We start from the raw sequence: 24,240 nt of genomic DNA on the forward strand, positions 1-24,240 counted from the left end.
CGCATGGCGCGCGCGCGCGTGCTTGGTGCAGTTAGCGTTGGCGTTCACTACGGTGTCGCTAATGGCTTCGTACTTTGCGGTGACGGGTCATAGTCGCACCGAGCGCTATTCGATGGCGGTATTGCATTTCCGCCATCGTTTTCCGATTTCCGCAAGGGTCGTAATGAGGGCCATAGTCTGTTTAGTCACGGCTTGACCCAGTCTGTGTTCAGTGTAACCAACAAAGATTTGATCCTCTTGCCTGACATTTGCCAATTTGGAAACATAGAAATTCAAATCCCTTCTTGGGTTCAGTCTGAGGGTAGAATGTTGCAAAGGTAATCTTTTGTGTCAGGTGAAATTCTGACACAACCTTGGCAACAGGGTTGGACTGGGAACCAAAAGTGGCCCTGGAAATGTATTTCAAAGTGGCCCCACATTTCACAGAACGAGCGAGCAGAGCGTGTGAGCCCAACCCTTCTATGAGGGGATTGAGAGTATCCCCCCAAGAAAATGTTGAATAAAATTAGTCATAATGAGATCATTTAAATCATTTTTTAAACATATATGGACTAAAAAGTGATGTTTTAAATAAGTTCATGATCTCTCAAAGTAGATCTTCAATGATCGAGAGACCTAGATGTTAGACATTTTGCAGATGAGAAAACATTACTTATCCAGTATTAAAGATGCCCAGACAACATGCAGCCCTAATCCATTGCATCCTATTCCCGTGCTGAGAAGGGAACACATATAAAAGGCATTCTTAAATGAGCATTGGCAATGCCAACAATTTTGGCTTTTGTGTAGGCATGGGAAAGGCATTTGCCAGGCACTGCTGTATTGATGTTAACTAGATTGTAGAAGCTGCAAAGTGGTGAGAGTACCTGGGCATATAATAGCAGTGCCCGGTGAATGCCCAATATTGATACGCAAACTTAAACTGTTGGCTTTGTCAATGCTTGTTTTTAACAGGACTTCAGTAAAGGACAGATATAGTGCTTATAAATTGAGTGGCGGCTGAAGGCATACCTGGTTGACTTTTCTAATACACCGGTAGCACTTTTACAGTTCCAATTAACTCTCAGAAGACTGCTTTGAGAAAACACTGGAAGGCACTTTGAGCACAACGTTTGATGGCAAGGCGTGATAGAGATCCCAGGAGGACGTGTTTTGGGTTAAGAGGGCCAGAAAGCGGGTGGAAATGGCCATAGGGATTAGCATGGCCATGGGGAGTCAATGGGTGGGTAAATAACCAAACAACACGAACAAGCTTTGTGTCCCACCTCATATGATATTTCTCCCCAGCTGTACTCTAATGCAATCATTTCAGCTAATAGGTGGCATTTTAGCCAAAACTAACAAAAGGGTTGACTTGGTATGAGATCAGTGAGTCATGCCAGCAAAGTACCCGCAGTGTCCGTGTGCAATCAACCATAGTGGTACGCTTATCAGAGGCTCTACTTCGCCAATGAAAACGTGTTTGCATGTTGCACTTTTAGCTAAGGTGAAATCCCTATAGAGAGTTTGTGGCTTCATTTAGCACCATACATCCAAAATATCAAAACATGGGGTGGGTGTGTAGTCACGGTAGAGATTCACAGTCCATCTGTGTGCAAGAAAATAAAATATCAGAATTCTGTGTTGAGAGCTCGCCCACATTTCGTTTGTCAGAAAACAAAATGGCATGTTATTCAGACAGTCCATTTTGACAGCCCTTCCTCCCCAATTCAAAGAGAACTATTAATTGCGGGAAAGACAAACCCCCTGTTATCAGTGACAATTGACAGGTGGCAGAGAGAGTGCGTCCACATGAGCTGTGAAGGGAGCCAAAGAGGCTTTTGGTTCACCCTCTTCACCTCACTCACCAGTGCCTCTAGGCTGCAAGGATGCCCAGGCAGACAAACCAACGAATAATTACACTCACAGAAAAAGATGCAGAATTAAGGAAAGGTGCTTTGACAAAAGCAAACAATGTAGCATGGCAGTGCTTGTTCACTTAAAACAGCTGTACATGTTTCATGAAGATTTAATGTCAAGTACCTCGACACATATGGCGTTTAATAGCAGTATGGCACTAGGTTTAAACTATTTATTTGTAAACAGGTTACAAAATTGACTCATTATAATAAAATACAACACGGAGCAGCAGTCGACCTTTAAGAATAATAGCGTATTATGTATATGCAATAAACTGTAAGCAGTTTCTTTAAACCATAACCATCACTCGTGTCGACTCGAGTTGTGCGTGTTCTTCTAATCTTGCTATGCTACGTTGTGCGCAAATTGATTTCTACACCATTATTATCCAGCATTATGCCTTGTAATAGGACAGTTTAGATGATTGAAATGTTAAGTGTTTACATTTTAAACGTTAAAAGACCATAAAGCTTCAAGGTTTTCAAACTCCTGTTACTTGCATTTAAAGCACATCGATTGTACTGGTTTTCTTCCAAGCAAAGTATTTTTACCCCTGCAAAAGAGTGGAACTTACTCAGGCTTGTGGTGCCTTAACCTCTAAGGGCCCACACACACAGCGGAGTGACGCAACTCAGCCGCGTGTGCGCATAATAAACGGGGCGGTCCCAGGATCGCCAGAGGGACCGTGGTGCCCGGACAGAGAACACTGTCTTGTGTGTGTTCCATATGCTGGGGGGACTCACTGGGTCAGAGGGCACACCGGCAACTATTTACATTGTCGACGAGGTTGCGTGGTCGATCCGACGCACGGACCCACAGAGCTGAGGCAGTGAGATTTTCTTGAGGGTGTTTTCTCAGGATATCCATGCCGCAGAGTCAGCGAGTTCTAAGTTGTCGGCCGCCATTTTGCATGCACGTGGTGGTGAAGGTTGCGGCTCCCGTTGGTAGTGCTCGTGCACCTCCCACGTTAATTTTTGGACTCCCCTCACGCAGGGGGTGACATTCTGTTGATGGGAAACTGGATTTGGGGTGTTTTGGACATTTTCTCTTCAGTATTGAGGTGTGGAGAGGGGTGAGGACCAGAGAAGATTTTTTTTTCTTTTCCCTTTGTCCCATCCAGCTCAATTTTTGGAGACTTTGGCCTGTGCCCTGGGGAGAATATTCCTAGTTGGTTGGACACTAGTGGATGGGCAACCTTTACAGCAAGCCCGAGCGTGGAATGTTGGCTACGGTTGCACGCTCAATTTTTGGGTGCATTTCTGCCTGGACGAGAGCCATCGTGAGTTAAATGGTGCAGGAGCCCAGGTGTCAGCAGGGCCCACGGCCCAAGTGGGTGCAAGTGCGCCGAGACAGCAAGGGGCACTTACACCAATGATTGAATTTGATGTTTCTGGGGCCCCGTCGAGCCTGGGCCTAAGGTAGAGACTCTGCATAGACCGTCTGGACATGTATTTCTGGTCCACGGGTGAGGACAGTAAAGTGGCCATGCTTCTATACTTGGCAGGCCCAGCAGTGCACAAAATCTTTCAGTCTTTGCAGCTAGTGGATGCAGGGCCGGTGCTATCACTAGGCAAGGTTAGGCGCTTGCCTGTATGTGCAAAATGTAATGCAGCTTTAAATAACACTACGTTTATGCTGCCTTGCCTGTGGTAGCACCGGCCCTGTACACTGTCTTCAGGCTGGCGCTGGCGGCAGCAGCAGAGTCAAAGACCAGGCAGCACAGTCAAGGTTGGGGTTGGGTCAGGCCTGGGAGACGAAGTGGCATCATGGGTGTGGTAGCCCTGGCTGGCACCTGCACATTGCGAACAGAGCCCCTCTGTCCGTCTTCTGTGCGTCGTTACTAGTAAGTACCAGGCATCCCACGATATTCAAAGGGTCGTCGTGGATAAAGCAATGCAGGCAGCTGCTGAACGAGAAGAGTTTCCTGCAAGTGCCTTGGTGAAGGAGCAGATTAATCAGGTGAGACAACCCGCCCCTTTCCACCCATCTCTGTGTTAAACCCTTGTCCCTGTTTCTGTTGATACGTCTCTCTACAGTGCCTCTGCAGTTTCTTTTCATATCTGGTACTCGCAAGAATGCCTCTATCCGACCATCAAAAAGAACCTCCCGCCCCATCAACCCCTCCCATCAGTGTGTACATGTTTACCCCCCTCTGGATGGTGCCCCAGTCCGCGCGTGGTGGTTGACTTGACTCCTGTACTTGGGCTGGCTCCTCTGAGATGATTGCATTTTAGGCCTTTTGTTTGCAGCGGACCAGAGCCCCATGGAGTCCGGTACCCATGGGCTAACAAAGCGCCTTAAAACCACGGATGCACAGAGGCAATCGTACCGAGAGAAAGGAACATCTTTGAATCCACAAGAATCTACACACAAGGGAAAAAAAGAAAAAAAGGAAAAAAAAGGGAAAAAGAACAAAAGGAAGACAAATAGAGAGCCGATGAGAGAGAAAATTGAATACCAATCAATACTGAATCAGAATTATGAGAAACATGACAAGGAATCTCCCCTGAGGAACCGTGGCTAAAGTCATGGGGAAACACGTGTTGGGAGACAATTTGGGAGACAAAGTTTGTTTATTGAAACTTTAAGTGTATGGAGTATCCAGAACCTATACTGAATAAACAAATTGGAATTAACCAAGTGATTGAGTAATTCTTCCCAAGGAGCGCACTAAAGGGTACCAACTTTATTTCTCGGAATTGTACATATATTGCTGCAGCCACAATACAGGCACCCCTGGTGCAGACCCTTGGCCATCTGAGAAAGGAACCAGAGAGGCACAAAGGCTTCGCTCTAGATAGGAACTCAAGCCGACATTGGCTGCAACATCTGTTTTTTTCGCCTTAAAACTGTGTTTAGAAACACCAGCGCTGATCCTTAAACAGATAAATTCCAAATCATCTGCAGAGCAGGGATCCCAGTCCATCATATCTGTGACCATAGGCGAAGCACCAAGGGCAGCGTTGCTAGACCGGCCATCAAACATCACACATTTTACATACTTGAGAAGGTAAGTGTCTGGCTGAAAATGCAGATGAGTATGGCTTATTGACTTTGAAGGATAAATGTCTATTCACCAGGTTTGTTGGTGGGCTGTTCAGGGATGCTTGTATCTGGGCATTAAGAAGTACCCGCCTTGCATTGCCCACACTGAGTAAGTATAGACAGAACACAGAAAATGACAAGACCACCCTCAGATGAAGAAATCACTGCAAGTCTGGCTAAAGTCAAAGAGCTCACACTTTTCCACTCCCCTCCTTCTGTATTAGGGGACAGTCACAGCTGCCCAGCAGAACCTCTAAGGGCTGTCATTTGAGATTGTTTGCATTTGTGGCCTTGAAGTGGTGTGTACCTGCCTATGGAGCATCACAATTCGAAATGAACTTAAAAAGACATAAATAACTTTCGGGAGCCTAGCCTTCCATAAATGCAGCATCAGGTACTGCAAGGCTTGGTGATTTGGTGGTGAATTACAGAGTGGGCAGTGATCACAAGTCCTCGAACACCTGGTGATTTGTTTGGTAGCAATTCCTAAATGAGTTTATGAGTAGTGCATTTGCTAAATGGAAAGTGTCTACTTTTTCCCAAAAAAACACTACAACCGCTGAAAAAGCATTGGCAATGCCAAAGGTTTTGAGTTTTGTGTAGGATAGGGATAAGTATTTGCCAGGTACTGCTGTAATGCTACTAACTGGCAATTATTGGCAGCTGCTGTAAAATGATGCGAGTACCTGGGCATATAACAGTAGTGCCTGGCAAATGATTATTTAATATCTATAAGCAGGCCAAACCTGTTGGCAATTCTTGCCGTAACAGAACGTCAGTGAAGGACATGCACACTGCATATAAATCAAGTGGCTGATTGTACGCTTGGTTAAGGCATTCTTATCACACCAGTAGTGCATGTAAAGATCCAATAAAGCCATTAATTCGCAGAAGACTGCATTGAAATAACTCTGACAGGCATTTCAACCAAAGGTTAATGCTACTGCTTGATAAAGCTAGCTCAAAGAGATCCCAAGGGAATGTGCTTATAGCGGGTAGAGGCAAAAAGTGGGCATGGGGATTAGCATGGCCATGGGCAGTTAATGGGTGGACAAATAAACAAACAATACCTACACGCTTTGTGTCCCTCAACGCATCCCATTATCCTCCTAGCTGTACTTCAATGCAATAGTTTCAGCGTATAGGTGGTGATCACACATACCTTTAATACATTTATGAAGCCGCAGAGTGGGCGCACCACGCCTGGAAAAAGGCTGGCCATGGGTGCCTCGCTCCATAATCAACGTGGTGCCAGCTCCCACTCTGCCACTGTTGTGCTGGATGCTAGAGTCTTTAAGTGTGTTATATTTTGATTTTTCCTGTATCTTTTATGAAATATTGTGCCCCCTTGTGCCTGTCGCTTTTATCTTTCTGGGTGTGTCCCAGGGATGCAATAGAGGGTATTGGCCCTTGCAAGTGGTGGAAAGAGTGGTAATGTGGTACCCTGTGCTGGGAAAGACCTCAGTCCTCACATGTCAATCTGGAGGGTCGCAATTTGTTGGTCTGATTTTGGCACCCATTGCCTTACCTGTTTACCAGGCCTCTATGAACTCATTGGCCGTCCCATAGACAGGTACGAGGCTCTGGACCTCACAGTAGTGCTTGGGAATCAGGGGTATTATGACAGGGCTGTTTAGTGCGGTCATGCCTCTCATGTGGGAATGTTTCCCACAGAATTGTTTTGGGTGATTTTGGCTTGTGGGTGGCTGATCCCCCAAGATGCTGTGGCAACAACTGTAATTCACTGTGTGGGTAGTATGCCAGTCTCTTGATAGTTCTGATTTATACAAGAGGCACTGCATGCTACGCAGATGAGGTGGTGGGTCTCAAGTTCAATTTATCTGACACGAGAGAGTTATGGAGCGGACTTGGGTCTACTGAGCACAGACATCAACACATTATTCCTCCTTTACCTTTGAGGACAGACTCCATGACAACAGAGCGATGGGTGATCTTGTGCTTTGTGCTGGCATCACCTTCACAGGCCACCTCTGGAAACTTTGCCTGTAAAGCAGTTTGACAGTTCCCTGGTATTCCAGTGTCCTGCAAATATAAGGATCCTTGAAGCTGTAGGACACAGAATGAGGGTGACCTGATATTTACAAAAGGTGTCATAAATGCACAGATTCCAGTGTGAGGGCATAGTAGGTCAACCCGAGGACATCCGTCACAATGAGGGCTTGAGGGTGGTGGGCTCCAGGTTCATCCCGGTTAGCCCTACACCATCTCATTATTAGTTTTGGCTATTAGGTGGCCCTTTCATAAGCAGAAACTATTGTCTTGGGGAAGAGAGATATAGGAGATGGGACCCAGGGAGGAAGATATTTTGGGACTTTCAATCCGTGTAGTTACGCACAATGAAAAGTTTATCTTTATGAAGATAGTAACATGTTCTTAACATATGCAACAAAAGTACATAACAAGGAGCTGGAAGTTTGTGACACAATCTCCATACCTAACTTAGTTTATCACACAACTTCTTTCCGTTGTGTCTGTAAGTGGGGGAAGTACAGTGGTGTTAAAAGGAATTGTTTCAGGCGTGTATTATTTTGAATTTCTGGGAATATTTATATGACCCTACAAATTGAAAACTTAAAATATTTGTACCAAATGAATCTGTGTAGGTGTGTGGCCAAGGGCTTGAAAAGCAGAGTGGGTTAAAATCACTGCTTCACTGTTTAACCAAAGTATGTGAACCTTGACAACTTATTTAATATCCCTCTGACATAACTGTGCCCAGGTGAATGTATTACCAACATCGTTTTTCTACTGCTTGTATTGCCTATACATAATTTACAGAAAGGATTAGATCAACATGCTGAGCATTACATTTGTTGTTGCTATAGTATCATTGGCTTGTTTAAAAACCTGTATTTATGAAACACAATTTGACTTCTGAAACCTAACCCTCTGAGTAGATGTGAGGGTAAGGAAAGTGCAATGGGATCAATCCACAGCAAAAGATGTGAACTATGTGTTAGGTGGAGGTAATGGGTCTGCGGCAGTCGGTAACAAAATGAGGATGAGGACGGTTGGTTTAGAATGGTTAGGATCTAGAGTGGAGTGGGGGGGTGGCGCAAATCTAACAGTTTGCCTAGGGTGGCAAAATTCATCATACGCAGCAGCCAAGAACGCTTTGCATGAACACTTCCTGCCACTAGCCAACACAGACTATAATTGTTTCATCATGTGTAGCACCAAACAGAAGGATAATGATTCTCTGGACACGTTCTAAGGCCGTCTGCGCCAGATGTCGGTTTTGTGTGCCTGGGAGAACCCACAGACCATAATCAGAAACCAGCTCATTCAGGGCTGCTCGTCTGGCAAACTGAGACTTAAGCGAAGCTTGTTTCGGGTGAAATTTCCTCCCAAAAATGATGATTTAGAGATATGGTGGCGGACAATCCTGTCTGGTCAAAAAAATAATTCTAACTTGTGCAGTTATAGATTATCTTGATAACGTACTGAAGATGTAATGTGGTAAGTGAAAGACTATCTTATGGATGAATTTCGAAGATAAAAGTGACACGGAAATGTAATATGAAGTTTGTAATAAACTAAGAAATTTACAAAAATAAATAAATAAATAAAATAAGGCATGTGCTGCGGGAACCTGGACTCACGTTGCCTCACATACTGGAGCTGGCCCGGTCCCATGAGGTGTCCGAAGTGAGGGTGTCGAAAAAGGACGCGGCCATTCGGCCAGGGAAGATGGTGGAGGTGTGTGCTGTAGGCCGAGGTCAAGGAGGGAGAGGTGCCCGACGACTGAGTGGTAGCCAGCGTGACAGACACGGCAGGCCTCAGGAATCATGCCTCAAGTGCGGTTATGATCTCCCGCACCCGGAAGAATGCCCGGCGCAAGGGAAGGCGTGTGGACGCTGTGGAACACTTGATCACTATGCCCGTATGTGCAGGGCACTAATACCAGTGGCGGTGCAGAGGGGGCCAGTACGGGCAGGCTTCTTTCGACAACAGCGCCCGCCCAACGTCTCTCAGGTGGACCAAGGGGAAGACGGTCTGACTCAGGAAGTGGAGGAAGAGGACAAGGAAGAAAATATCTCCTTCATATCCAGCGTCAGTGCGCCGTGCGCCACCACCAGAAAGCAACCACAGTGCCTAGTACAGTTCAATGAGTCAAAGGTACCTGTGCTGGTAGACACAGGGGCATCAGTGAACGTGATGGCAAGGGTGCATTACGATGCCATATTGGTGCCGCCCAAGTTGCAGAAGCCGAGAGTGCGGATCTTCACGTTTGGCAGTGAGCAGCCCATTCCATTGGCCAGAGCATTTGTGGCGAAGGTCGAGCATGGAGAAATATCCATCAAAGCTCGGTTTTACGTGACGAGTGTTAGCAGCAACACTCTCCTGAGCTGTGCAGCAGCTGAAGCATTGGGCATCGTAAGCTTTGCATATGCGGTGTACGTGGAGGACTTGCAGGGACTGATCACAAAGTACAGCCAGCTGTTTGAGGGGATAGGCCGCGTAGCTGGCGAACCTGTGAGGCTTCATATCAATGAGTCCATACAGCCAATTGCACTCAAGCACCGCAGAGTCCCATTCCATCTGAGGGACCTTGTGGATAGGGAATTGGATAATCTGGTGTAGGCCATTATAAAGAAGGTGAATGGACCTACCCAATGGTTGTCGGCTATAGTCATTGCACGTAAGCCGAAACAGCCTGACTCAGTGAGGATCTGTGTTGATATGAGGCTCCCAAACAAGGCCATAAAGTGAGAGAGACACCTCATGCCCACGATTGATGACCTCATTGCGGAGCTGCTAGGGGCTTGGTTCTTTTCAAAATTTGACCTGCGTGCTGGTTATCATCAGGGGGTGTTACATCCGGACTTGAGATATATCACCACTTTTATCACACACAGGGTCCTGTACCATTATAAACGCCTAAGCTTTGGTGTGTCATCAGCAGCGGAAGTGTTCCAGGACAACATCGAGGAGCCCTAGCGGATCTGGATAGTGTTTTCAATATCAGCGATGATATTCTGGTGTTGGCGAAGACAGAGGCTGAACACATGGAACGGTTGGTGGGGATATTATCCCCCATTTGTCGGGCTGTGTTTCTGTAATTAAAAGTGATTTCACCCCCCCAAACCTGCATAGCGATAGAGTCTGTAGGACTGTTTGCCGTCCCGCTGTTTGTTATGGTACGCTGCATGTTGTCAAGAGGACATTTGGAGGGGATGAGGGGCGTGTGTTGGCGAAGAGGGAAAAAGCAAATCTCAGTGGGTTAATTGCCTGCCAATGGGACCTGTGCAGCAACACATGACTTACTTGTCCGAATGCAGTGGTGTGTCCTGCAGGTTTATTGCCTCTGAGGCTGTTTAGTGAGTGAAGGGGATGCTATCGTTCTGCTTCCTGCCGAGAATATGAACATTTGTGTGCCTGCTGCGGGACCTCTCACAGCACACTTTTCTACAGGCTCAGGCTGCCTGTAGGCATGATTCTCCCACTATACATCTGATTCTGATTCTGATTGATCTGATTTTAAATTAAATAAACACAGATGATTACCTGAACCCAGCACCGGTAGCAGCAGCACATGCACATCTCATGATTTTCTGACACTGCCTTTCTTCTTCTTTCCCACAACAGCACTGAGATTAATAGCGTCAGACACGGCACGCCACCCTGGTGCTCTTGGCTCGGCCTTACCTTCCATGTTTCTGTGGAAGTGCAACTAACAGGGGTGTTGGGCGATCGGGACCCGGGATTGAAACCCGGAGCCACTGGCTCTGCTGCAGGCACTGCCAGCGTGCCCTTTTCACTCTTGCTGAAATTCGACGCAGGCATCAAGCGACGGGGGCTGCTGAGCTCACGTCATCAACTTGCGAGTCCGACTGGAGCAATGAACTGCATCTGAGAGTAGCAGACAGCAGCACACTAGGGCAAGTGCACATCACCCCGACATTGTGCAGGCCCGAGGTGAGCAACCGGCAGACAGGCAGCGTGCTGCACAGTGTTACCAAACCCGGCCGCAGGCGTGGGTCAGGCAGGCTGGCCTAAATCATGAATGGATGGATCATAATCCCATGGATCCTTCCACCAAGAAAAAGAGGCTCTATGTCCCGAGCCCTAGCGGGGAAACTCCCAGTGTCCCGGTGGGTCAGTCCAGGCCTGCTTGGGAAGGAAGGAGGAGCAAACCCTCAGGACTACCTTATTCTTGAAAAATGTGGTGATAGGAGGTTTACATGAAAGAGCTTGTAGTTCACTCACTCTGCGAGAAGATGTGATGGCCACCAGGAATATTGTCTTGAATGTCAATAATCTGAGAGCCTAGGAATAAAGAGGTTCAAATGGCGCTCCTATCAAAAATGTGAGCACCAAGTTCAGATCCCAAGCAGGGACTATAAAAGGGACCGGTGGGAAAACATTTGTCAGTCCCTTGAGGAAATGTATGACAACAGGCATTTTAAAAAAAGAGCCTTGCTCTGGTGTGCGCTTCAAGATGGATAACGGCGCCAGGTAGCCCTTGGCAGTAGTCACCTGCAGGCCCTGATGGGCCAGTTGTAGCAGATAAGAAAGCACTATAGGAGTATCGCAAGCAAAAGGATCAATATCTTTAGCTCTACACCAGCTGCAAAAAGTATTCCAACGGCAGCTATGTGGTGCTTTTGTTGCTGGCCTTGTGGTCGAAAACAACACCTCCCTCACATCTTCTGGGAGGTCCCAATCTTTGTATCATAACCTCTCAGAAACCAGTCATGTAGGTTTAGAGTTCTGATTTCTTGGTGAAGAAGATGGCCTCGCTCTTGCGGGAGGAGATCCACTCTCTGAGGAAGATGAAATGGAGGGCAGATGGACAGGTCCAGAGGTTCCGGGTACCACGCCCGCCTGGCCCACTCTGGAGCAATCAGTATCATGGACTTCCTTAACTTCCTGATCCTCCTGGTGACATGAGGTATGATGGTGACTAGTGGGAACGCATACAGGAGTGGAAAATCCCAGTCCACATTGAACGTGTCCCCTAGAGCTCCTCTCTGAGGAAATCTGCTGGCGAAGAACACGTTGCATTTCCTGTTGATACTAGACACAAACAGATCCACTTGAGGGGTTCCCCAAAAGACTAATATCTCTAGAAGGGCTTCCTGAGCCAACTCCCACTTGTGGGAGACTGTACCCTGTCTGATCAGAGTGACCGCTGCTGTGTTCTCCTCTCTGGCTAGATGAACAGCCAACAGAGAGATTCCATTTTGCAGTGCCCAAAACCAGAGCTGCATTGCCTCCTTGAACAGTGGAAGTGACCCTACACTCCTCTTTTGTTGAGGTTATGCATGGCTAGTGTGTTGTCTGTCGTTATCAGGACATTCTTCGCCTGTATGGATGGCAAAAAGGCCATCAGTGCCAGTCTGATTGCCCTCAGCTGCAAAAGGTCTAGATGTAGTCTGGATTCTGATGGGAGCCAATGACATCTGATCGTGAGATCGTTCATGTGGGCCCCTCACCCCACGAGGGAAGAATCTGTGACTACTGTCATCTCCGGCCAGGGTTGCCAAAAAGGTTCCCCTACCATCACATTCTGTTTGCAGGCCCACTACAGGAGATTCTGTGTGACCTTGCTCGGGACCTGAAGAAGGTCCGTCATCCTGCCTGAGAATTGTGTAGGATATGAGGGTCCACTGTAGGAGATCCTCTGGTATCAGAAAAATTAAGGATGCCATGAGGCTCAGAAACCTCAGAAAAATGAACACCAGTAGGAGTTGGGCTTTTTGAAATCTTTCCACCATCTGCAAGATATGTTGAGCCCTCAATTCGGGAAGCACTACCTTTCCCGGGGAAGAATCCAGGACTGCTTCAATAAATTGCAGATTTTGGTAAGGTGTCACCTGGGACTTCTTGAAATTGAGGGAGAAGCCCAGTTTGTGGACAAAGTGGCAGGTACTGTTGAGATGTTCCAGAGCCTGTTCGGGAGCATGAGCTCTGATCAGCAAATCGTCTAGGTAGGGAAAGATGGGGATCCCTCCCCTCCTCAGATTCACTGCCACCACCGCCATCAACTTGGTGAAGACCCTCAGGAGGAGATCAGCCCGAAAGGCAGTACTTGAAACTGAAAGTGAGAACTGCCAATGGTGAACCTGAGGTACTTCCTGTACTTGGGATGTATAGGCACATGAAAGTAAGCATCCTGAAGAGAGTGACACCATCAAATCCTTGAGTTAAGGGCTTGGAGGATCTGCGGAAAAGTGACCATGTTGAATCTGTCCTTCCTTTAAGAACTTGTTCAAACGTCTCAGGTCCAAGATGGGTTGCAGTCCTACATCCGTCTTGGAAACTAGAAAATATGTTGAGTACCAACCTTGGTATTGCTCCGCTACAGGTACCCTTTCCATGGCAACTTCCTCCAGCAGGGAGAGAATCTCCTGCACAAAAAACGGGTCTGTTTCCCAAAGGAATTGCTCGCTCAGGGGACAATCTGGGGACCTTATCAAAATTGCGAGATAGTACCCTTGAGCGACTGTCTGCAGCGCTCAAGCATCTGAAGTAATGTTTTTCCACTCTTTGAGATGCTGGGTTAGCCTGCATCCCACCAGAGACTTGTGAGTTAAGCAGTGAAAGTGGTTTTGGAGTTCTGGGTGTGGTAGAGGGTCATGAGGAAGTAACTGTCTAGGCTGTTCTTCCTCCACTGCCTCTTGTGCCACTTAGAAATGTCCTTTGGTCTCTTTGGGCAGCCTGTCCTCTACGTTTGTGTCCATATAAAGAATAGAAATGAAAGGAACATCCTCTCCAAATCTCGGAAGATGGTGATGATGCTGGGGCTGACGGATGGCTGCATCTAAAGATTTTGCAGTCACCTGAGAAGCGTGCAGCTTCTCTAGACTTTCGTCAGCCTTTGCCCCCATCGAAGGGCATGTCCAAAAGTCTCAATTGGACATTAGGAACAAATCCCAATTTGTGCAGCCATGCACACTTTCTTGCGACTTCACTTGAAGCCATAGAGCGACCGACACAGTCAGACACATCCAGTCCTGATTGGAGAGATTGGCATTGTAACATTGTAATTGGTTATTCATAACACGCTTAATACCCAAAGAATTCTGAGCACGGACCCAGGGATCGAACCTGTGTTGTTCCACATTGTCTTGCTTCGAAGGCAAGTGCGTTGCCCCTGATCTATCCTCCCGACTCCAAGTGGCTGACACATCCAGACGCATCCAGTCCTGATTGGAGAGGTTGGCATTGTAACATTGTAATTGGTTATTCATAACACGGTGAATACCCAAAGATTTCCAAGCGCTGACACGAGGATCAAACCTGTGTTGTTCCGCGTCGTCTTGCCTCCAAGGCGAGTGCATTGCCCCTGAGCTATCCTCCTGACTCCAAGAGGCATGCAGCTTCTTTACGATCCTGAATTATTTAAAGAAAACCATCTCTCATTTCCCCCTCAGGAATATTCTCTGCCACTTGGGGGACCACATCCCACAGAGTGTAGGTGTATTTGGCTTAAGCGCAGGACGTGTTAATGGCCTTAAGCGCCATGCTCCCAGCAGAGAACACCCTTTTCCCTAGCACATAATATTTTTTATCATCCCTATAAGGTGGGATGGTTTGCAACTGCTTTAGATGCAGAAGTAGCCGCTTGTACTACCAAGCTTTCAAGGGTAGGGTGCCTGGAAAGGAATTGAGATCAATAGCCGAAGGCTTGTATTTCCCTACCAGCTCCTTGTTGACAGCATGAGTGGTATCTGGCTTCTGTCAACTGTCCAAAATATTGTTCTTCAGTGCAGGGTGAAAGGGCAGAACAGGATCTTTGGGGGGTCCCTTGTTCAGGATATCAGTGAGATCATCCCATACAATATCCTTTGCAGGACGGCCTAAGCCCAAATATTCAGTGAGCTTATTCATCACTGACCTGTGCGCCACACTGGGATGGGCAGCCAAATCTGCATCTGCAAAGTCACTTCTGGAGAAGTTTCCAATCCACTGGCTTCATTTAGGCACATAGCCAAGTACTCAATTTATGATTCCTCTGAAATAAGCTTCTCTGGGACATTGGGCACACCAAAATGTTCAAACCCAAATGATAAAACGTCTTCTTCTTCTTCCTCTTCAAAAATGAACCCAATAGACTTAAAAAAGTATTTTGACAAGGGTTTTAAACCCAAAGATGAGTTGGAGGAGGATGTCGACGGCTTCAATGTCAAAGACTTTGACATTGAGTCCTTCGATAACGAAGAAGTGGAAGTCTTTGGCTTCGATGCTTCTCGTATGGTCGACACTGTCAACACTACTCAAGTAGGCATCTCAGACCTTCGACCTGAGCTCTTGGCTAGACGAGTCGAGTCATCCCAGCCAGATTTAGGAGGCACATTGGGGTCGGTAGCATGTTTTGTCTCCTTCGAGAGACCGGTAGGGGCCACCTTAAAAAGAAGTCCATCATTTTGGGACAGAACTCTTCTCAATCTGCTTTTGAGGGAGACTTTTTTCCATCAGGTGAGGAATCCGATAACGAGGAAAATGGTGTCTCTTCTTGAAGTCTCTTCTTGAAGAAGAAGATGAAGAGTGGCGAGAATTGCTCTTTGACCTTGACCACTTTGAATGTTTGAAATGCTCTCAAACTTCTGTCTTTGGAAGATTTCCATTTTGAAGAAGTAGAAGATGGGGATTTTGACACTGACCGACCTAAGGGGAGTTTTGACTTCCTCTCCTTCAATGCCTAGTGAGTAATGTACTGACAAGGGCCGCAGTTGTTGACCGAGGCACCAGAGGCATATTCTGGGTGGATCTGTGATTGACAACTTGGAGTACAGGGCTTCATTATGAGTGGGCCTGTCCGATAACAATGGCACCATTGTTACCGGACCGGCACACTCAGAGTCTGCTGGCCTGACCTCAGGCTTTCCAGGAAGCACCAGCACTGTTATTAACGGTGTTGGTGCTTCCCTCATCCCCATTCCCATTGAGTCCTATGGGACTCAAGTGGGAATGGGGATTTACATTTTTTCGGCGCCTGACTTCCAGGAACACCAGGGTCGTAATCTGCCTGTGTTTCCGTGGAGCCAGGTGCCTGAAAAAAGCACGAGTCCGGCGGCAGCCTGCCGTTTTTACAGGCACGGCTACCGCCAGACTCGCAATGAGGCCCACACTCTACACGCCTCTTGAAAGCCAGCTTCGGAGTGGACGAACTCAAATAATTTAGAACTACGCAACAGAAAGAGTCGCTGAAGCGAGTGGAACGGTTATGAAGCGTGCTGTGCATGCGGAAAAATGTAACTGAGGCAATGGGCGCAGTGCATGCTATTTATACCAACGTCATGTCAGAGGGTGGGGATGGAAGCCACTGAGAGACATCGACTCGATGCTGCTGTCAAAATATTTCCCAAAGCTGCAAGCAGGATATCGGTATATCAAAGATGAGGAATCCGTGTGAGAACACAATCCCTTAGAAGAGGAGGAGTTGTAGGAAAAAGCATGTCTTATGGGTCCAGATTCTTATGGATTGGTGGACTAATAGTGGTCACATGACATGGACACAGATTTATGGGGCTTCCAGCTGGTAAGGAATGGTGACAAGTTTCTTTTTTGTTTTTGGTTGCACTACTTACTGCTGGAATAATAACTGAAAATACATGTTTGCATAAGACTCGTCTCGTGCCATTAATAGAATCCTGATTCTCCTTCAAAAATCCAAATAAGCATTTAGCATCACTGCAATGTAAAAGACCTAGGCCTGTCCAAAAGCACAATAGGGAAGTTGCAGAGAATGCAAAACGCGGCAAAGCACTCTCTCCTGTTACTAGGATATGTGGAACGTCCTTTCCCAGCATTATGAAGTTCTTCTTGGCTGCCGGTGATTTAGATAATCAAATTAATATAGTATATTGAGAGCTACAACAACAGGGACATTTCTTCATTATTTTGGGGAAAGGCTTAATCATATATTCCCCCAGAAGCTAAAAATCAGAATCCTATGCCTAAAGGTTATTCCTAAATTATGATATGTTGGATGAAGAGTGAGAACTTTCTGTGTTCAAGCGGCTAATATCTGGAATATGCTTTTCGTTCTTTGAGCAACCAATCATCTATCCTTTAGATGGGCATTAAAAACATATTTTTTCCCAAATAAGTAATCGAGGTAACCGGTTTTACTTCGAACAGTGTTCAAATCGGTTTTCCACCACTGCTCACACTTCAGGGACTGGGACTCAGTTGGTGCAGTAACATTTCCCACTGTGCATTTAAAAAAGAATGCATTTTTGCAACAGGTCAATTTTAGCCCACGTGCAGTGCACATTTCGCTGTAAAGTTACACCACGCTGATGCAAGCTGTATGCAAGGCGGGCTGCAGGGCCATTGTGGTGGATTGCGGACAACGTGGTGGCAACTTTTTTCGCCAAACCCTGTTAACTTAGTGTTGAAAATCCTACAACATCAACTTTGCTCTATTTCGTGCACAGAGAAAAATTCAACCGACTAGCGCCCACGCCTGTGTGCTTTTGCCCCTAGCGATCTTATGACGTGTCTCAGGTAGGGTGTGACAGCAGTGTTGTCTCAACACAAAGCCCTGTTTGAAATAAACATCAAACCACAACACTCTCCCAAAGAACAATGTCCTAGAGAGCAGGCAGGGTCAAACATCAAGTTGTAGGTGCGGGTTCTCCAACTAGAGACAGTGACAGGGGAGTGGTGGGTGTGGAAGAAAGTTTCTAATGACCTCAGAAGAAAGTGGATCTTCCCTCTTTTAATTAGTGCAAATGGTGGTTAAATGAGCTATAGCAATATTTTGCGGTTCTCAGGTTACGCTCATCCTGTTTGGATCTAACAAAGAAGTGCAGCTCAAGGTCTGGGGAAGGCCTTCAAAGTTTAAGATGCAATATTATAATTATTGATTTTTACTTGCTTTTTTATTTGTTGTATGTATGTGCTCTGGCTTGTCACTTTTTGTAAGGAATACATCTTTAATGAAGATGATAACAACAGCATACATGAGACAAACACATCGGTCAGCTACTTGCCCTGGTATCGCGGGGCACGCCGTAGTACCTGGGCATCAAGAAGGGCAATCAAGGCTCTCTGCTCTCGGATCAGCGCGTCATATCTATCCTTGCTCTCCAGCAGCTCCTTCAGCTCCACCACATTTTGGGCATCCTTGGCCGTGTTCCTGGGCGACGCGGTCAGGTTAATAGCAAACGTCAAATCCCCGTGCTCCTGATTCAGTTCAGTGAACTCTTTCCTGCAAAATAAGGAGCAAAGCAGTGTTAGCTGCTAAGCCAACACCTGACATGATTTCATCTAGCTTGGGACACCACGAACAACCAGTCTATCTTCTTATAGAAGATGGTGGTTACCACAGAACGGAAACATGAGAGGTTGAGAGGACACCAGAAAAGAACACTCGTAACTTGGTGATTCTTTGAACAAAATGTATGGGGAAATACTAATTAGCACCCAGGCCGTGTGTGGCAGCCTATCAGGGTGCTCAGAACCTGGGATGAATCTCAAGATAAAAGCCTGCATTCTGAGCAAGATCCCTGCTGCTCGCACCCACGTGCCACCTTCCCTCGCTCCCCTGTAGGTTAACCCACCTGCTTCCCACTCCAATCAGCCCCTCCCCATTTACCTGTCAGTTGCAGCAATGCAACATGGCTCCTCTCAAGGGTCTAGGCAGTCACGGAAAGGGAAGCAGGGCTCTGCACAGATCCCGCCTTCCATTTCCATGGTGGCCATGTTGGGTGAGTATTTTTTGAAACAACAGGTCACAGCAAGCACGCACAAAACCCGTTCTTCCAAACAAATAAATTGCTCTCTGCAACCCAGGATGTAAACCTGAATGCTACTAGCAAAAACTGTGCTGTGGACTGGGTTGAAGGCCCTCACTACACTGGGGCTATAACTTGGGCCCTAGGCCGTTACTGTCCGTTCAAACCCTCGGGCAGGTTGATTATTGCTTAATGTGCTGTCAAGGCCCCGTTCCAAGGGTTATAACGGGGGTAACGGCCCGGCAGCCCAAGTTAATGGGCCGAGCGTAGTGAGGGCTATTAACGAGGGCTCTGGGCTTTTACCCCATTCCAGCACTTGGAACGGGGGCTTAAGGCCATCAGCACCCGAGTTACCAAAGCGGTAACCTGGGCTGCTAAAAAAAATAATTTTCCTTCATTCAACGGGACACCACGCACGTCCCATTGGACGAAGGAAAATCCTTTACATAGATGGCTGCCATGAAAAGGGAAGAGAGGGCTCCATACAGAGCCCCTCTACACTTTCCATGGTGGCCTGCGAGAGGAAAGAGGAAGGAGTGGATGCAGCCGCTGCCGAAATAAGGTAAGTAGGGGGATGAACAAAAAAAAAGGGGGTTAGAGGGTGGGGGGAAGATGGTGGCGGTGGTAGCCAGTCATCAGGCGGCATGGAATGCAGGCTTTCACCAGCGGTTCAAGCCTGCGCTCCTAGCCATCTGATTGGCTGGCACCCCCAGCCAGGGTGCTAATTAGAATTTTGGAATGTAGGCAGTTCCACTGCAGGCAATGGAGTAGCAGAAGACAATATAATGGTACAATTCTTCTGGCCCAATGTTCTTATTTTTCGCCTTTGGCTTTCCTCATAGGGTGGAGTGTTCTAATAGCAATAATGCCCTGTCTTCAGGCCATAACTAGTGGGACTTCACCTTTAGCCCTCCCGGATTAACTTGGACTCACTACATGCTACTGGCCCTTTGAATGTAACATTATTTCTTAAATATATTTTCTGTAACCGAATTCCAGAAAGACAAGCTGTGATATGCAGAGTTCCACACTCAAAGTTATGTTCTGTGTGTACCAATCATATGCACACACTGTGGGTCATTATTACAATATCTGTGTCTGTGAGGGGGTGTGCATGTGTGCTGGTGTTCGTTTATGTGTGTGTGCTACTCTACACACGCACTAAATATGGCCTACAGCTGAGATTTGTGTTAGACATAACTGAGTGTTAGGCACATTGCGGCACATGCTTGTTTGTTTGTTTTATTGATTTATAAAGCGCACCGAACCCGGAGGTATCTGGGCACATTAGAACAAGGTTACAGCTTAGAAAAATTACAAAGTTACAGGCAATGCATACAACATGTACAACACAAGGAGAGTAGACAATACCTAAACAGCACACACAAAGGCATAGTAAAACAGTAGACAGTGGAAGATAGGCTATTCTAGACTCATCATTGGTCCTTCTCAGACAGCCAGTTATAATGTTTCTTCTGAAGTTAGGGAAGGACTGGTTAATTCTTAGAGAGGGTGGGATTGTGTTGCACATCTGGGCAGCCGTAACCGGGAAACTGCCCCGCCCCTGCTTTTTTGAGTTTGTATCTGGGGACTAGCAGGCAGGAAGTGTTTGCCGACCTACTGAGGCGAGAAGAGGATTTTAAGACGATTTTCTCTGCCAGGTATGGTGGGGCAGCTTGATTAAGACATTTGTGGGTTAGGGCCATTGTTTGAAGATGAATTTTGTCCTTGATGGAGAGCCATTTGTTCTGCCTCCTCGACTCAGAGATATGTTCTCTCCTCAATGTGCTCAGGGCGGTCCTCAGTGCATTGTTTTGCAGAATTTGGAGTTTATTGACAACGTGCTTACTTGCACCTAAGTAAAGAGCATTACAATAATCCAATTTTGATAGGATGAGGGCTCTGGCTAGGATAAGACAACTTTCTTTAGAGAGATAGGGTTTGCATGCTCGTATCAGCTTACAAGTATATGCTGTTGCCGATGCCGTGGAATTGACTTGTTTAAGTAGGTTAAGTGCTGAATCTAAGCGATAGCCTAAGGTTTTTATCTCTTTAGCTACTTTAATATTGTTCCCCTCAATGTTAAAGGAGGAATATTCGTTACTGAGTTTGCTCAACTTGGCTGGGGAGCCTAGACTCAAGATCTCCGTTTTATCGTCATTCAGGCAGAGGCTGTGGGTGGCCATCCATGCCTGAATGATTAAGTAGATTTTATTCACTAACGCTACATAGGAGTCATAGTTTCCGGAAAGAGGTAAGAGGATCTGGGTGTCATCTGCATAATTTGTGTAGGTGCCACCCAGATGATAAAGATTGTCAAATAGAGGCTTTGTGAAAATGTTGTACATTGTAGGTGACACGCAAGAGCCTTGGGGAGCTCCACATGTTATTGGGATAGGATCAGCTGCCGCGAAGGGGGAGAAGACGATCATGGTCCTATTGTTAAGAAATGATTGGATCCATGCTATTGTGTCCTGGGAGAAGTGGGCCGCTGAGGCAAAGTGATTGCATAGCACTTTGTGGTCCACCAAGTCGAAAGCGGCCGACAGATCCAGAAGTAACAGGAGTGCAGTTTTTCCCTTGTCTTTGAGTTCATCAATCTGAGTCTTTAAGATCAATCAGCGCCGTTTCGGTACCATGTTGATGTCTAATGCCAGATTGGTGAATCCCCAAGAGATGATTGGTCTCAAGGTATTCCTGGATCTGAAGGTAGGCAACCCTATCAGGTATCTTCAGTAAAAACCGGACCGTAGTGATTGACCTATAATTAGAGGGGATAGTGGGGTCCAAGGATTGATTTTTTAGTAGAAGTAGGACCCATGACTCCTTTAGGTTGCTAGGGACGGTGCCAGATGCAAAGGAGGCATTGGTTAATTTTGCGATAAAGGGCGCCAAGTCTCTGGCAGCATCTTTGATAATCTGTGCAGGGCAGCTGTCTCCTTGGCACCTTGAGGGTTTGAGAGATGCAATAATGTTTTGTACCTGGAGGATGGAGACTTTGGAGCATTTGAAGCATTGATAAGGTTTAGTAGAATGCCCTTGAGTTCCATTGGAAGTACCTATGTTGGGTAGGCTCAGTCTTTTGTCAGCAATTTTGTTTTGGAGAGTGGCACTCTAGTTAGAGCATTCTGTATGTTAGTGCACACTAAACACAGCCCATAGCACATGCGTGCATGCTACAAAGCACATATACCGAACATAGTTGACAGACAAAGGCTTGACCATGTTTGGTTCACATGAATGATACGCACAGCCAATGCAGCTTTCAGCCAGCTGTGCACTGGCTGAAAGCTGCATGGGCTCTAAACATGGTATGTAACCAAAGGATGAGGGCCTAGTCTTCAAGATTCGCGTTGCACCCTTTATGTTCCTGCACATATATTGAATTGTCCACAACTCAAGGCGTTAGGCTATTGCTAGGTCCATTTCTATAGAAATATATAAATTCTCGTACACTACCAGTGGTTTCTTGGTGCTGCCCATGTTTTGTAAATCAGTGTGTACACCAAACTCTCACTACATGGTCTTCCGCAGTGTGCACTGTGTGCCATGCACATATATAAACATGGTTCCTAGCCAAGTTGGAGCCATGTATGGTACAACTGTGTGTAGCATACACATATACTGATCACAGTCCAGAGTCGAAAATGCACCATGCAAGTCATATAGACACCAAGAACCTTTATTAAACGCGTCCTGCAGCTTAAGACTGTGTGTTGTACGCCTGAGCCGTACTCAAGTGCACAACCCCAGACCATGCACTGTGAGTACCAGGCACATACACAAAATATGGTATTGTGAATATGTCTGTAGGCATGTTTTTCTTTAACACAAAGTAATATAACCCTGTCTGCATCACAACAATATGAAATCTTTTATAAGGAATGGGACACCAGCAGAGAGGCACCAAAAGTGGCCCCAAGTCTGAGTTTGAATCACACTGTATACCTAAGCAACCTATACGCTTTAGCTCCAGACTCACTTCCCTCAGCCTCCATATGTTGGGTTCATCAGTGACTGTGCTTATTATGAAGGGGTGACTCCCTGGCTGGGTAACATTTAGCTACAACATGGTCTGCCATTTTATCTGACTGTTCCATTTTAGTATATACTTGGTCCATTGTACTAACCGCAGGGGCCCAGTGTTGACTGATTCCCTTTCCACATAATTATTCTGTTTCTTTGTGGCGGTCCCTATTGTGCCTGGCCTCGTTGCTATTTCTTTCTACATTTAGTTACCATTCTAAGATAGCGGCGAGAAGTCTGACCACTTCTCTGTCCTGATTTGACGGCTGGACCAGCTGCTCCTTCCCCCGCCTTCATTGTCCGGGGTAAAAAATAACCTTTCACATATTGAGGTGAATCACTGGCTGGGAAGCACGTAGCTATGGCATGTTTCGACTTCTTTACTCATAATTACATTTTAATTTAAACACTTTTCTTTTCATATGCTCTTGGTTCCTGGAGATAGCTGGATCCCCTGTTACTTATTTATTTTCTTTATTTGTAGACCTCTGTGGAGGGAACACATGTGCCTGCATGTGTTGCCCTTTGTATCTACATTTAGTTCACTTCAGTGATCATACTAAAATGGCCAACAATAACTTGACAGCATCTCTGTCCTGATTGTACCTCTGGAACACTGGTTCCTTTTCCCAGCCTTCATTTGTCATGCTCAGCAGTGACCACCCAGTGGACGAGTTCAGTGGACATGCTGGTGGTGAGCCCAAGCCACGCCAGAGGTAAATTTGTCAGAGCGTATACGGGGAGGAAGGATAGATCAGGGGCAATGCGTTTGTCTGGGAAGCAAGACAACGCATTGCAACACAGGTTCGAATCCTGATCTCGTGCTTAGAAACAACTCGATGGTATTATGCATTTTATATAAGAACAATTATAATAATATAATAATATGAGGTATGGGGGCGCACCTCACTAACTCCTCTTCTGTTCTCCCCACGTCCAACGGCAAATTACTGTGTGAGTATATTATGCAACGTGCTTATTTAATGCTCTCATCTCTGCTGAGGCCATCACCCACGTCGGGAAGTAGGTATTTTAGGTAATGACTGGAATAACTTCAGTCCTCCTTCAGACCGTTTCATTTCTGCTGGATAAACCTGATCTTGTTACCAGTTTCTTGGCCAACACCTGCTCTTTAGTGAAGAACCATTTAAATGTCATGGGTTTACTTTCATCAACCACACCAAACATTGTGCTCCATATAGAAACCTGGTTTAGACCTCATTCAGGGCCCATTCTCGACCAGGATCTTCCTGCTGGTTATTAAATACTTCTAGTAAACCAGATTGGCCACATTGGCTGTGGATATTGCTGGTTTATAATGTCTTTCTTTTAATCTTGCTCACTGAGCTCAGTCTCTTTTTCTTCTAAACAGTTCTATATTTTGTCTCTTTCCCTTATCAGATAATAGTGTCTTGAGGAAGAGGTTTCTGGTTTTCATTTTCTTTCTCGTTTAGGTACTCTTTTTGTGATGCTTGCCAGATTTATGAAGTTCACCTGTACTCCTCCACCAACCTAAAAACCAGTAGAACCTAAGCCCTTTTGAATGCTTTGATGTTTC

At 46.3% G+C, this 24,240-nt stretch overlaps 1 protein-coding gene across 2 annotated transcripts in view; it reads right to left on the reverse strand.

Annotated features, from left to right (window-relative positions):
* CCDC63 (coiled-coil domain containing 63) overlaps positions 1-24,240 on the reverse strand; it is a 680,572-nt gene that overhangs the window by 373,955 nt on the left and 282,377 nt on the right. For both annotated transcript variants that reach the window (XM_069619536.1, XM_069619535.1), the window contains one exon: positions 17,941-18,130. In XM_069619536.1, coding sequence (XP_069475637.1) covers positions 17,941-18,130 — 190 coding nt within the window. The remainder of the gene's footprint in view (positions 1-17,940; positions 18,131-24,240) is intronic.

The sequence above is a fragment of the Ambystoma mexicanum genome, chromosome 10 (assembly GCF_040938575.1).
Source record: "Ambystoma mexicanum isolate Mex_15411 chromosome 10, UKY_AmexF1_1, whole genome shotgun sequence".
NCBI classification, from domain to species: Eukaryota; Metazoa; Chordata; class Amphibia; order Caudata; family Ambystomatidae; genus Ambystoma; species Ambystoma mexicanum.